This window comes from Xenopus laevis, chromosome 8L (assembly GCF_017654675.1).
Source record: "Xenopus laevis strain J_2021 chromosome 8L, Xenopus_laevis_v10.1, whole genome shotgun sequence".
NCBI classification, from domain to species: domain Eukaryota; kingdom Metazoa; phylum Chordata; class Amphibia; order Anura; family Pipidae; genus Xenopus; species Xenopus laevis.
Window position 1 is genome coordinate 61,236,780 of NC_054385.1, and position 15,530 is coordinate 61,252,309.

Genomic DNA, 15,530 nt, shown 5'->3' on the forward strand with positions numbered 1-15,530 from the left:
TTTAAATTAGCACCACTGTATGAGACTATTCCATAGGAGAGCTCAGGATCCCTGCCATGTGTATAGATATATTTAAGTTTCTATAGATTCTCTATCGGAATCAAGCATTGGGTTTATATTATGTTGTAATCAATATTTGCCTATAGTATGTCACGGTTTACTTTGGTTTATTCCTTTGCTTACATAGGCACATACAGATCTATAAATATGTAGCACCTGAAATTTCACAGAATCTCTGCTACAGAATGGGCTTGAAATGGGGTGTCCTTTAAAAAAATGTTTTTGCATAATGAAAAAATTTAATCCTAAGCACCTTTCCAAAAGGTACAGGATCTATTATCTGGAATGCTTGCGACCTGGGCTTTTCCAGTTAGAGGATGTTTCCATAATTTGGATTAAGTTAAAAAATAATTTAAATTTTAGATACACCCAATAAGATTTGCCACTAATATGTATTCATGTAATTTAGTTGCTATTAAGTACAGGGTACTGTTTTGATATTACAGAGAAAATAGAAATTATTTTTAAAAATTCAAATTCTCTACGGGAGATGGTGTCTCATCAATCAGAGTTTTCTGGATATTGGGTTTCTGGATGAAGAATCCCATACTTGTTTATTGAAGATTTTCATTGATTTCAGTCGCACACAAAACACAATCACACAAAATTGATTAGTGGTCACATTTTTGTTTGCTGTTCAATCTGGAACCAAGATTTCACAATATTTGAAAACTAGCTTCTTACCATTGGATTTAAATTCCTTAACATAATTACTAGGAAACCATCCAGTTTTTCCATTTAGCGTGCCTTCCCACCAGCCCCCCTCTTCAACTCTGGTAACGTAGATGGTCTCCCCTTTACAAAAAGAGAGCTCATCTTCATTTTCCTGATTGAAGTTAAACCTGGCTTTCACAACTAACTGGCAGCTGCCATTTCCAGTCATGTCCTGAATAAGAGAAAAACAGATACAAAAATAAACTTTGGAGTAAATCTTCTTTTTTTTAAATGCAGTGTATGTTCTGTAAATGCATGCCTGCGTTCCATAAGTATTATGACTTAGCAAAATAAAATATTCTTATAAATGACATGTAAGTTTACATTATTTGCCTTTATTTTGCATTATTAGTTTCCAAAACATGAAGGAATTGCAGTCTGTTTCAACATAACATTTCTTCTAAGCATCTACATCATCTACATATGTTAGACCTGTCATATTGCATTGGCTGTGCGAGTTGACAAAAAAAAATTATGACAGCACCATGTATTTGTGGCCACTGAAAGGCATTTTAATCTTTCTTAAAAGAAAGCACGAGCAGAGACAAGCATCTGCTTTCATGTAAATGCCTTGAGATGGAATGGTTTGCTGTCAGTTTAAAAACAAAATAGTGCCTAGATCTGCTGTAGAAGACTAGAATAGTTCTTTGTTAGTACCGGTGCTGCCTCAGACAATACCCAAAAATCCTTCACATCTGATTTTTAGTGATGAGCAAATTTGTGATTTCACTTGACAGAAAAATTTGTGAAACCGCATGATTTCTGTTACCTGTCTTCTAACATTGGCCTAGGAATTATTGGTATGGGCTGATGCCTGTCCTTACTGCGGGGGTGCAAATTTGCTCAGTGTTACTAAATGAGACCTACTTTTCATGTTCCACATATTTACTGTTTCTGGAGTAATTGGACAAAGTTTTGAATAACCAATTTAATTACAAGGCTTCTGACAAGCCACCAAGTGTTTTTTGATCATTCTTCTTTATTTAATCAATTTATTTTTAGTTTGTGTTTCATAAACTTGTCCTATAAAATTCCAAGCTCCTTCTTCCTCCTCTCTTGTGACCACTTTGCTTGCTATAGAGATCCATGATTTACAAGTTTACTGATATGTGTGATTTTTACATTTTTACATGGAGGTACTCCAAAATATGGTCTGATTGGCTCATAATAACTCAGAAAAAACCGTGGCTCAATCACAGTCAGTGTTTGCCAAGTATTGTTCTCTTTGGGCTGGTCATTGTATATTTTTGGCGGCAATACTGTTGAAAGTGGCTTCAGGCACAATAGAAAACTCTACAGGGACACAAGTATAAAGTAAGTATTGAAATATGTATTTCAATTTAAATAAAAAAACAAACATCTCCTAATAGCCCTGCATGTTTTGTGCCCCTAAGGCACTTAAGATGGCAATACACTATAAGTTCCACTCATTTGGTGACCCGCTAACGGCAGGGTGAGATCGGGTTAATCACAACTTTTTGCCCTAGGGCCGAACGATTGGATTACAATGAAGAGAATGGGAGCCTATGGGTTGTAGAACCACATCAACTAGCTCATGGGGTCCTCGATCGCAGGAAAAATCAAACCTGCCCGATTGATTTCAGGGCGATTTTTGGCAACAAGGTGGGTTCAACCAGTTGCTGATTTGAAACCATGCTAGGAGGTTTCTTAAAGTACATCCTTTTCTTGCAATGTATTTGCAACCAGAGTTCAAGAACAAATCTAATTTATCATCTGTCTGTAAAATAGGGATATTTTTCTCAATGATTCGCTTGATGTGTGGAAACTTGGGGCTGTAAATCAGAACACATAGTAGCTTATCTGGTGTTGTCATTTTGACAAGATTTGGAGTGTTAGGAGCATATTGTATTATACATGTGTGGCTTAGTCAGTAAGTCATCGGTCTACAAAACTGGACTTTGATTTGTGTTAGGTTATCCTGTGATCTTTCATATTATGTGCTAGCACATAATATCCTGAAAAGGCTGATACTATACTTTGGGGTTTCATAGCTTTTATTCAGAAGACAGAATGTGCCATGATTTACAAATTTAGATGGCCCCAATTGAAAGAAACATACCAGAGTTTTTGACTGCCTCTTCAGCACTCTGGTAGAACAATCTGTTCCTTGTGAATTTTTCGGAATACAAACTGGAATGCTATGGCACTGAGATAATCTTCCTGAACATGGTCTCCCTGAGGTCGGATCTGCAGCAAAAATAGAAAAAAAAAACTTTGATACTAAAATTTTTTTAAAAAGTGCAATATACTACTAAGCAAACTAATTAAAGGCTTTAATTAAAATGTGAATGATTCTTGTTTTAATTTAAAATTATACATGATGGCATTTAATAAAAGACATTATCTTCACTTCTTACTTTCAGTTGCTCTGTTAACAGCAGATAGAGTGTTTAGGACTTTAGAGAAGTTCTCCCCAGTGTAGAGATCAAATGGATCAAACAGCTGAATGGAAAGAAAGAACAGTTTCTATTAAAGTTCAAAGTACAAAACATAGTTTATGTTTAAATATTTTAGATTTCAAAGACTAATATCACAAAGGCAAATCTTCCAGGGCCAAACCCACAAGAATGTTTCTGGGTGTAATCAGAGATCTCTTCTTGGTTTTGCTATGAAACACCCCGCCCTAAACAGCACTCCTGTCATATAATTTGTTCTTTACCCAATTTCAAATTTTGTTTCATGCACATAAAAGTTTAACTGCTGGTGCACCACCAAACCAAAAGAAAATTCCTGGGTGCCGGTCATAAACAGGTATGCAAATAACAAAATGAAACCGCACTCCAAGGTCTTTGGAGAAAAAAAGGTGCTTGACTTTATTACAACGTTTCGGCTCCTACACTAGAGCCGTCATCAGGATATATATATATATATCTTTTATCTGGAAACCTGTTAACCAGAAAGGCCATCTCCTATAGACTCCGTTTTATCCAAATTTTTAAAAATTATTTATTTTTCGCTGTAATATTAAAACAGTACCTTGTACTTAATCCAAACTAAGATACAATCAATCCTTATTAGCAGCAAAACCAGCCAATTGGGTTTATTTCATGTTTACATGATTTTCTAGTAGACTTTAGGCATGAAGATCCAAATTACCGAAAGATCTTTTATCTGAAAAACCCTGGGTACCTAGAAGTCTGGATAACAGGTCCTATACCTGTATATATAGGAATACATATATACCATATTGAAAAAGACAAATGATTGCTGATGGAAATCGATTATATATCTTAAATACAATCAATAAAGTATAAGAGATCCATAAAGGTACAAGTATGGCATATTTTATCCGGAAACCCATTATCCACAAAGCTCCGAATTATGTGAAGGCCATCTTCCATAGACTCCATTTTAATCTAATAATTAAAATGTTTTAAACGGATTGCCTTTTATACCAATAAAACCATACCGTATATTTGATCCCTAAGATATGATTAAGCATTATTTGAAGGAAAACAATCGCATTGGGTTTATTAGGGACTGATTTATTAAAGGTCCAGTGTTAGAGTTTTTTGTTTTTTTTACCTCAAATGAACTTGAAAATCGAATGGTATCTTACTTAAGAAAAAAATTGAATGTGTAAAACCCGATTTTGCAAACACGAGTCCCGAAACCCAAAAACTCAAAACGATTGAGTCTTCTGCGAAAAAAAAACTTGAAATGATCAAATCATTCGAGTTTTTGGCCAAAACCCTTCGAAAAAAACTTGAACATCAAGCAGGCTGTTAACCTCTTCAAATAGTTCAAGGGACCTCTGCCATTGACTTCTACAGAACCTTGACAGGTTTTAGGTGGTGTATTTTCGGAATCAAGCTATTTCCAGGGGCAGGGTATAATAAATCTCAAATATTCAAGTTTTGTTTTTAAAAAACTTGATCAATTTCAGTTTTTTTTAACTCAAAAATGTGAGTTTTGATCAAAAACTCGAGTTGCGTGGAGAAAACAAATCGAACCTCAATAAATCTGCTATGTCTAAAGATTTGCTATTGCAAAATTTCATGACAACTGTTTCTTTCAAAAAAGGCTTTAAAAAAGGTTTTAAGGGTTAGACACGACACCTGCACACTCAAATGAATGCTTTACAAGGCTTTGCAATTGGTTAATAATAGTCTCACTATCATATTTATTAGTTATCATTTATTAGTAATTAGTTATATTGCAAATCATTAATAAAAGGTAAGTTATAACATCAGCACTTGTGGTTTCTGCTTTACATTGTTTTGCAAACCTTGATTGTAGTAAAGGAGCTTGATTAACCTAGTAATGGGGATTAAGAACCTCTTGAATGATGCCAAGTTTCTGTAGGTGTCAGCCCCTTATAATTAATTTTGTAATAGAAAACAATTACATAAATTTAAAAAAAGTGGTTTATACACCATTTATAGATGAAAAGTAGATTATCCCTAATATAAAATAGGTGATAAAAACATTTACATGATATTGTTATTTTCGGAATCTCGTGATGATAATGGTTTAGGTGAAAATATCTTTCAAATTCTCACTTGACATAACAACTTATCTAAATAACTCATTCACTACTACATTGACGAAAGAATTTAGAAAGGGTCACAATGCCCAAACAATGAAGAAGTTGTTCTTGAATCCCTTTTTTATGCATTATCTGATGATACCTTAGTGAAGGCCAGTGATGAAACATCACAAACTAAGCTATAGGGTTCTGCTTGTACATTAAACCTCATAGTTGTCAACTGTTGCAAATTTCTGGGAACTAGCACCATGTTTGTCTATCTTTATAATTAAATGTTGACTGCTATTAGTTCAAGTATTGGGATGGGGGGTAACCCTCCCTTCATCTTTTTGTTTTTTTTCAATATATTCTTATTGAAATTTTACACAAGAGGATAATCAAAAAGAAATGTTAACAATCAAAAGAAATAATAAGCATTACAGTAAATACTATAAAAAAAAGTAGTACAATGTTTGACAAATAATGGTGAATTGTAGAATTACATAGGGTACATTTTTCTATAACTCTGCTATCAGGACTAGATTATATAGGTACTATGATTTCATGGAACAACTGAGGATATTGTTGATGTTGTCTCTTTCTATAGAGTCTAGGTTTTGAGAGAAGATCTTCCATTTGGAATTGAAGTTTAGGCAATTATGAGTATTTTCGAATCTATAACTATATATGTTGTCTATATATATATGTTGGTGTGAAAGGTTTTTAATTCAAATATCACCTCACTTATGGTTGGTATAGATTTTTCTAGCCATTTTTTGTAAATGTTTCTTCGAGCTGGCGCTAGAATTAGGGTTGGTCATCCCTAAAAGGGCAAATTGGGGAGACAGTGACATCTGTGAATGTAAAATGATCTTTAGATGATTTTCAATAACTTTCCAGAAATTCTTAATTGATGCACATTCCCAAAGTAGATGAAATGAATTTGGGGCAGGAATTTCAAATTTAGGACATGAGTTGAGAAATTTGGAGTCCTTTGAATGCAATTAAAGTGCAGGTGATTTTATTCCATTTATTGTTGCCTATTGACTCTTAGTTGCCTTTCTATTTTATACATGAGGACTGCAACAGACCAACTGTAATAAAGTCTTACCCTGGTGGTCTAGTGGGGGGACGGCGGGGACGCCTGCCGCCCCCTCGGCGGGGACGCCCGCCGCGCTGTTCCTCTTCTGGCTCTTCCTTAGTGCGCTTCCGTATTTAAAGGCGCATGCGCGCTGGCGTAATGACGTCGGCGCGCAATGGCTCCAAATTCAAAAGTATTAAAGGGGCATTCCCACTGTTTGTCATTGCCCTCGATAGGATTTGTTCCTGGTGCTGTTAGCTATTGCTATTCTGTTTGAATCTGATCCTGATTATTTGTTTTGACCCCTGCCTGGCTATTTGACTACTCTGATCTCTGGAACCTGACCCTTGCCTGAAAACAACCTTGATTCTGCTTAACTCTCCTGTTTGACATTCTGGTTTGACCTCTGCCTGTTATTTGACTCCAATTCTGCCTCATCCCATCTGTTTGATTACCCAGTTTGACCCTTGCCTGCCTGACGACTCAAGCTATCTGCCTGCCTCGACCCGGCCTATCTGACCACGAATCTGTCTTACGTTATTATACCACGACCTTTGGCCTAACTGACTTTTACCACAGTCGTGCCCCTTTGCTTGCCAGAACTCCTTGCCTTGCTCCTCTCGAAAAGTCCAGGTGGCATCTGAGTACGCTGAGGGCTCCTCCCGAAGCCAAAGGCGGTCACATTACTGGTGAAGCCGAGACCAGGGAGCTTGGCACTAGTTCTGGTTTAGGGTGCCGACCGTGACACCACCTTAATGCAGCAGAACTGCTAATGTCAGCATTCTTCAACATTGCCAACTGCCAGTGTATCATGTGTTGCAGATTCCTATATAAATGAAAACCTAAACGGCATATGCATTATTCATTAGGAAAGCTCACCTCTATCTGTAGTGCTGTACATGCCGTCAGAAATCCTTTGATGTTTTCAATGCAGTCCTCTTCACTTTTGGGTTCTGGGTTAACCTGAAATGCCAAATATGCCAAACAGTTTATCCAACTTTAATTAGCTGAATGACTTCATTATGAGTGATCATTCTTGGCTATTGTATGCAAATATCCTTTGTTTGTGAAATAATAATGTCTGTGTACGTTGCCATATATGTTAACCAAATCAGGGAGTTCTAATGTAAGAGAAAACTACCCAATGGTATTTACATAAATTTAATAGGAGCTTTCACTTTAAGCCAAAACAATGAATTACAGAAAGCAATCACTGATAGAAACAATATGTACCTAATTTCTTTAACACAAGCTGTTCCCCTGTATGTGACATCAGACTAGCTGGTAGCTGACATCAGAGTAGCTGGTGGATAGCATTGCTACTCTGTGGTGCTGGGGTCCTATAATTATTCCCCAACTGGTCGCTATCTGTCTGTATGTTCTCTCTGTGCATGTGTGTAATACCCTGACTTTGGTAGGACCATTATACAGAAATCAGACTGTAAACTATACTAAGAACCCAAAGTTCCCGCTAATTTATTTTTGGTCATGTCAGAAAACCATATATTGTTTGCACAATTACAGAAGTTAACATTCTAAGTGGATGGCTCAGAACAAGCACCAAATTATGCATTTTCATAAAAAATATTTTGTGCACACCAACATTTGTCATGTATGTTGGCCTGAAAATGTTGTGTGTGAGCTCATGAGTACACTACTTACAGAGATTCGTATGAATTATGCAAGGCATTATAGAAATGTAGAAATTTGAAGAAAGAAGAAAAAGGAAGCCAATTGCTCTGTGGGGCTTGCTGGAAGAACCCCTGGACCAGTGCAGTTTTCTCCTGATAGGAGCACCTGTTGTGTGAGGTAAGTATATATTAGCTAGAGATGCAGGGCCGGATTTACCTTTTGTGCTCCCCTAGGCACAGCTGCTGTGGCGCCCCCCCAGATCCATGGCTCGCTCACTCCACTCTTACAAATGAGAACTGCACGACCGCGGCCGGCGTGCAGTGACGTTGCGCCGGTGTGTGCGCATGCGCGGTGCAGTCGCGCGATGATGTCATTACAGCGCTCCTTTTCCTTTTGGGGCGCCGGTGTGTGCGCATGCGCGGCGCAGTCGCGCAATGATGTCATTACAGCACTCCTTTTCCTTTTGGGGCACAGTAACACAGTTATATAGATGTTAGGGGCGCCTGCTTGCCGCCCCTAAACATCTTGCCGCCCTAGGCCCGGGCCTAGGGGGCCTCTCCCTAAATCCGGCCCTGTAGAGATGCACCGAATCCACTATTTTGGATACTGCCGAACCCCCGAATCCTTCGTGAAAGATTCTGCCGAATAACGAACCGAATCCGCACTCTAATTTGCATATGCATATTAGTGGTTGGAAGCGCAAATTTTTTTTACTTCCTTGTTTTCTGATAAAAAGTCACGTGATTTCCCTCCCTGTCCCTAATTTGCATATGCAAATTAGGATTCAGATTCGGTTCGGTCGGGCGAATCCGAATCTTGCTGAAAAAGGCCGAATCCTGTCTGAATCCCGAATCGAATCCTGGATTCGGTGCATGCCTAATATAATCGCTTGGGGGTGCCTAAATTTTGTCACCCACAATTAAATATGCCTTTCCTTCTCCTTTAAACAGAATAAAATAGAAAAGTGTAGGCAGTGATGGGTCTGTCCCAGTTACAAATTGTAAGCATCTGCGGATATTGACACTGTGGGTTCCCACAATGATCTGCAACAACAAGCATACATGTAATTTTTCCACTGAGAGATAGAAATGATGCATTCAAACTGTTTCAGGTCAGGTGCATCTCCGTCAGTCAAAAACAGGTAATTGGAGTTGTTAATTACCCTTTTGGTGCAGTTTAATTCTTTTTTTCACTTTAGTCCTCCTTTAAAGGAGAAGGAAAGGCTTGGTGCCTTTGGGGGTGCCAAATGTTAGGCACCCCAAGTGATTTTATTGACTTACCTGAAACCACGAGCTGGTGCTCCTATCAACAGAAAACTGCACCGGCCCGGGGTTATACCAGTGAGCACCACTTAGCAATGTTCTACCATCTTCCTCTGTCTTTTCGCGACTGCGCATGCACAATAGAACGAAAACCCAAACTTTAACTAAAAAGTCGGCTATTTTGTTCAACTGCGCATGCGTTTGCCCTGGGAAATTTGAGGAAAGAAGAAGACAGAAGTGGGTAGCTCTGTGGTGCTCATTGGTATAACCCCAGGCTGGTGCACTTGGGTTGCCTAACATCCTTCTTACTCAGAAGGATTACTCAGAATAACTGTCTTTCATCTATTCTACTCCAATGCAATCCTTGAGTCAGGTTTGTAGCTCTAGATAATGCTGTGCCCTTCCAACTAGTACTGAACTGCAAAAACCAAAGCATTCCGATTGCCAATGGAATGGAATATTTCCTTGAAATTGTATAAAAATCTTAAGATTAATTCAATTTAACATTTTTTTTCCTAACATCTGCAACACAGACTAGAATGAAAAATACTATACTGTTATACAGCTTTTTCCCAAAATGTTTTGTTGGAATCAAATCCGTAACATTTAGAAACACAGGACTGGGATCTATTACATGCAAACTGATTATGTACAAAGTTTGGAAATGACAATTTATGATAGTATCCTTTTTACCCCTTTCTATACCTAGTTCTGTTGGGTTATGGGTACTTCGAAAAAAGCACTTTGATTGCCGGCGGTGTAGTACTTACATCACTGGCAAGCAAAGAATTAAGTAAATGTTTCATTATTTACATTTTGCTTTTTCACTGTTAGCAAAAATCAATATCAGTGACCAACTTTTGTACTTGGCTGCCACATTAGAAAAAGGCCCCTTATCTCGGAATGTCAGGGACCTTAGCATTCAAGATACTAGTTCCCATACCTGTACAGGAAAGCACCATGCTGGGCAGCTGAACACAAAGTAGTGAATGAATACACTGCTCGTAGGAGTACAAAACAATGCTGTGAAATAGCTGAGGGCCGGACAGGAAATAGCATGCTGTGTGTTAGCATAAGAGTTTATTTTGAGAATTGTGTTAATAAGGGCACAGACCCAGCGCTACTGACCTTATAGAAAGCAGTTTACTAAACAAGATCTTCTCCTCCCCTGTACAGTCTGCATTCAGTGACAGGAAGAGAATGTAAACTGGGCTGGAAAATATCTCCTACCAATCAGCAAGCAGCACAGAAATAACCTCTGGAGTTTCTGCAAAGCTGCCAATAAGCGAGAGGTTTACATTAGAAGCTTCAGGAAGCCAGCGGTGTGATTGGAAGCACTTGCACAGACACAGCTACAGAATGCTTCAGGCCATGTCATCAGACCTAGTGGCATGCAACAAAAAAAAATGCTACAATCCAGCACAGTGAATGCAAAAGCAGCAACAGAAAGGAAATTCAGAGCCCCCACCCTTTAAATCAGAACATATGTGAAAAATAAGCCAAAGCTGACACTGCAGCAGCTCCACCGTGGCTGTGTGTTTATTTAGTCCTGCTATTAGCACATGTAATGAGTCTGGCAAGGGGGTGCACAGAATCCAGCACTCTCCTGTACAGTACAGCATCAATTCAAATACTGGAGGGAATAGAAAGTGTCAGCAAAGGAACCATCCTTGTAGCAAGACTAACGAGAACATCAGATTTTATTACACAATTTGAAATAATTTTTGTTAGAGTTGGGTGAATTTCTGTCAGAAATGCATCTGTAATGTTGTCTGTGAATTCTATAAACAGTATATAGGTGTGAGCATTACTGTATAAGTGTATTTGCTGCTAACTAGGCTACCAGTTACTTAGATTTGCTACATTATTAGCTGGCATTACTCAGCATTTGCTTTAGCTCATAATGAGTGTCAGGCAAGCTCTGGCTTGTGCCTTGCTTTCATACAAATCTAGCCCGGAACAGGCAGACCGAACATTGTAGAGAGACGTATCAGTTTGACAGAAGCACAATGGCAAGGGGAAAGAGGAGCAAGCTCAAACAGATCTGGGTCAAAGCAGGCAGTAAAGGCAAGGGCACACGGAGTGTTGGCTCCACTGCTCATAGCCTGCATTTTTTTCCAGGCTGAGAGATGTGGATCAGTTTCCTTCCCCAGCTCTGTTTATCTGCCTTGAAAAGTACAGCTTCCACACGCATGCAGGTACACTGAGTGGAGGTCGGCCCAGAAATGCCTGCTTTTGAGTTTTCTGGCCGACCTTCGCTTTGTGTGCCTACACGCAAGTTTAAATGTCTGCTTTTGCATTTTCAGCCCAACCTCTGCTCCACGTACCTGCACGAAGTCTAAATAAGCCAGGGGCAATTAGGAAGGGGCTATCAGAAAAGTCATTAGTAGGCCAGGTCAAAACAGAAGGTTTCAGGAAACAGGAGTAAGCTAGGCACTGTAAATAAACCTAAATAACTAAAGATATCACTGGCTGGCCTGTTGGGCTTCCATTTAAAAGGCAGCAGCAGTGTGCACATATATGGCGTCAATACATGCTCCGTGTCAATATGCACACAAGCTGCATCAACACTGCGTCAGTATACATACACACACTATCAATGTGTATGAGCATGATACACATACAGGCATATGTGTAATGACACCCATTTAATAGTGTGTATACATGAACAGTGAGTAGCCTGACACTGAGGGGCACATTTACCTAGGGTCGAATATCGAGGGTTAGCTAACCCTCGATATTCGACTGCCGAATTAAAATCCTTCGACTTCGAATATCGAAGTCAAAGTATTTTTCTCAATTCGAAGGATCTTAATCCATCGATCGAAGGATTATCCTTCGATCGGAAAAGTGTTAGCAAGCCTATGGGGACCTTCCCCATAGGCTAACATTGGCCTCGGTAGGTTTTAGGTGGCGAACTAGGGGGTCAAAGAAATTTTTAAAGAGACAGTACTTCGATTATCAAATACTCGAATAGTCGAACGATTTTTAGTTCGAATCGTTCGATTCGAAGTCGAAGGTCGTAGTCGAAGGTCGAAGTAGCAAAAAAAACCATTTGAAAATCTAACTATTTTTCCTCTATTTCAGGGATCCCCAACCTTTTGAACCTGTGAGCAACATTCAGAAGTAAAAGGAGTTGGGGAGCAACACTAGCATGAAAAATGTTCTTGGGCTGCCAAATAAGTGCTGTGATTGGCCATTTGCTAGCCCTTATGTGGATTGTAAACCTACATTGAGCCTCTGTTTGGCAATGAACCTGGTTTTTATACAACCAAAACTTGCCTCCAAGCCTGGAATTCAAAAATAAGCTCCTGTTTTGAGGACACTGGGAGCAACATCCAAGGGGTTAGAGAGCAACATGTTGCTCACGAGCTATTGGTTGGGGATCACTGCTCTATTTCTTCACTCGAGCTTGGTGAATGGGCCCCTGACTATGTCCAACCTGAACAGAAAATTCTACTATGCTAATTGTGTCCTAGATATTCAGACCATGTGTCCTAAATACTTTTTCAACTGAAGTTCCTTCACAATGTCTAAGTAAGTGATGTCTGGAGACAACTTGATGATATAGGTTTAATACTAAGGATAAAATTAGTTTTTTTTCATATATCTGTAACCTTGTAATGAGGTGAGGGGGGTCCTGACTATATTCTGAAGTTCAAAGGGGAGTATTGCACAGCCTGCAGGCACCACCTCCTTAGTGTTTAGCTGAGATTAATTTCATCCCTAAAAATCACGTGACTTACATTTAAATATGCAAATAATCACAGAAGATTACTGGCATGATAGATTCTACGTATCCACAATCATGGGTTACACAGAGCATGTTTTGTTTTGCATGATTTTCAGACTTGGAATGGTGCTTTAAATGCATTTTCTGTTCATTAGAGAAACCAGCCTCTCTGATCGAGTGTTTTCAGCTGTGCATAGTGCATTTTAGAACTTTTGAAAGGAAAGCTAACAAAATCAGTTGATGCAAACTAAAGCTAATTTGTTTTGTAATGTAATGTATACCGTCAATATACAAATTGACACTGGATTGTATCCATTAGTATTGTTAGGTAAAGATAGCCATGTGCTGTGACCGCTGCTGTTTGTGATACTGCCTGAAACTTAAATGAACTAAGAGCTGAGGGGCTAAATTGATTCAAGTAGTCATGCCTTGTAACAAGACCATAAAATATGTGCAGCCAATAACCACATTTGAGTAAGACCATAAAATATGTGCAGCGAATACCCACATTTGTGTAAGACCATATAGCAGTAATATACATTTTCCATTAACATGAAAGATAGATATATTTAATACAAAAATATAAAATATTTAGCAAACATCTAGATTGTCTGCTGTCGCTGTAGTACTGCTCTTAGTATTCTCTACAGGGCAGAGAAAATGGGGGATAAGTGTTGGACAGCAACACGTTTAAACAACCTTATGTATTTGTTTAAACCTGTAATAATTATACCCCCCCCCCTCCCCGGGGTCTTAGAGCAGAGTTAGTGGGTACATCAGAAGCTGTTCAAATTGATGAAAGGGAGCATACTGTTCAATAAATATAAGACGAAAAATACTATACCCAACTTACTGGATGTTTAGATGTGAAATGCATCAAGCAGTTGTCAGACTGAGCTGAACAGGCAGTAAGGGGAAGTGACAAAACAGAGTGCATCCTTACATGGCAAACACAGCTCTCACTACAAAAGCATAAGAGGAACTAAAGTGGACCAGTTATTATACATGTATCTATATATCTGTGCTTCCTCTTTTACAAACTACATTATCCACAAGTCTGCCAGAGCAGTGCAGAAAGCCAGAAACTTCATGCCATGTTAGTATAATTGCTATGCAAAAAAGAACGCAGCATATGCAAAAGTGTGAGTGTTTTGAGTGTTTTACTGAAACAGAATACGGGGGGATATCAAAGATCTGAGTACTGGATCATTAGATACCTGAGCAGCTAAACTAACACATTGCTCTTGTATTAATAGTGACCTCTACGTGTGTTTATCTGCTGATTTGCTGGTATTTATACAGTTTAGAAACATCTCTGCAGCATTTTACAGAGATTATACATCATACAAATAACTCCCTGCCTCTGTGGAGCTTACAGTCTAAGGTACAGTATCTATCAAAGTCAAACACACTAGAGTAAATTTTATCGGTGGCCAATCAGCTTGCTTCATATTTTTGAAGTGTGGGAGGAAACCTAAGTACCCAGGGGAAACCCACGCACTACACTGCAGACTCTACAATTGCAGACAATTGTCTTCCTTTACTCCATGAATAGTGTTTGGATATAGAAAACATTTCATGCACAAAATGTAGCTAAATCTGGATTTTATGCACTCTCTTGTGCAGTAGATTTAGGGTTCTATACAGGGGAAATGAAAAAGGGCTTACCTTAAATACAGACCCTGGAAGGAGGCGGTTCATAAGTTTGCAGAGCACCACCCCGTCTTTCAGGGAACATTTCAAGAAGTCAGCAGGATTGCTTATGTTTTTCTTGGGAGAACTCAACACACCCAGAGAGATCAGCCAAGTGACGGTCTGTTCCTCAGGGTTCATGGCTGTGTACATTGGCTTGGTACAGTGCAGAGCTCAATGTATAACGGCTGTTCTGCAGCCACATCCGTGATTGCATTTGCTCTTCCTATTATGTGCAGGCTGAGCTTACTTTTCAAAAACCTTCACCAACTGCCTTCAGTAACAAGCAGGAAGCTTGCTGATTTCTGCCTTAATAGAACATGCACCTATGTTTTACATGCGTTTTGGGGGATACCAAATGCCACTTACATCTGTTCTTTTTCATTGTACTTGCGCTAGGGTTGAAAGCTATTCTGGATGTACGATGTTCCAGAAAGCTGGTCTAATAAATTATGCAGGATAAGTGCACTGTTTTCTGAGCCAATGCGGAAGAGATGGGCATGGCATAAGAAGCTGAAATTCTTGTTCTTTGGTATTGGATATAGTAGCCTCACACATGTTGTGTATATACAGTATTGCCAAAGTGTTTTTAATGAAACAACGGTAAATAAAATGATAATGGTATTATATAGAAATGTGAATATTTAAATGAAATACATTGGGCAATAAAATACTCCAATTCAATAACAAGATTGTAGGCTGGGTTATTCTAAGCAAATCCAGGATGTAACCTGTGTATTTGTATACCAACCAACCTCCTCGTACAAGTGGAGTCACGTGAGCTGCTCTTCTATCTAAAATTAGGTCTGTACCCCATGTTATCTGACATGACAAAGCATTGATATATAGGCACATTTTAAATAATTA

At 38.8% G+C, this 15,530-nt stretch overlaps 1 protein-coding gene across 5 annotated transcripts in view; it reads right to left on the reverse strand.

The window, feature by feature from the left end:
• The window catches only part of arhgef6.L (Rac/Cdc42 guanine nucleotide exchange factor 6 L homeolog), a 64,796-nt gene extending 49,514 nt beyond the window's left edge, over nt 1-15,282 (reverse strand). Inside the window, exons 1-5 of one of the 5 annotated variants that reach the window (XM_018230029.2) lie at nt 14,640-15,282; nt 7,224-7,307; nt 3,153-3,237; nt 2,855-2,982; nt 745-946 (exon numbers count right to left, since the gene is read on the reverse strand). In XM_018230029.2, the coding sequence (XP_018085518.1) occupies nt 745-946; nt 2,855-2,982; nt 3,153-3,237; nt 7,224-7,307; nt 14,640-14,816 (676 nt within the window). In that variant the 5' untranslated portion in view covers nt 14,817-15,282. Of the gene's footprint in view, nt 1-744; nt 947-2,854; nt 2,983-3,152; nt 3,238-7,223; nt 7,308-13,824; nt 14,067-14,639 lie in introns of those variants that run through there. The other 4 variants (XM_018230027.2, XM_018230026.2, XM_018230028.2 and 1 more) reach the window with 4 other exon arrangements.
• Nucleotides 15,283-15,530: the final 248 nt, after the last annotated feature.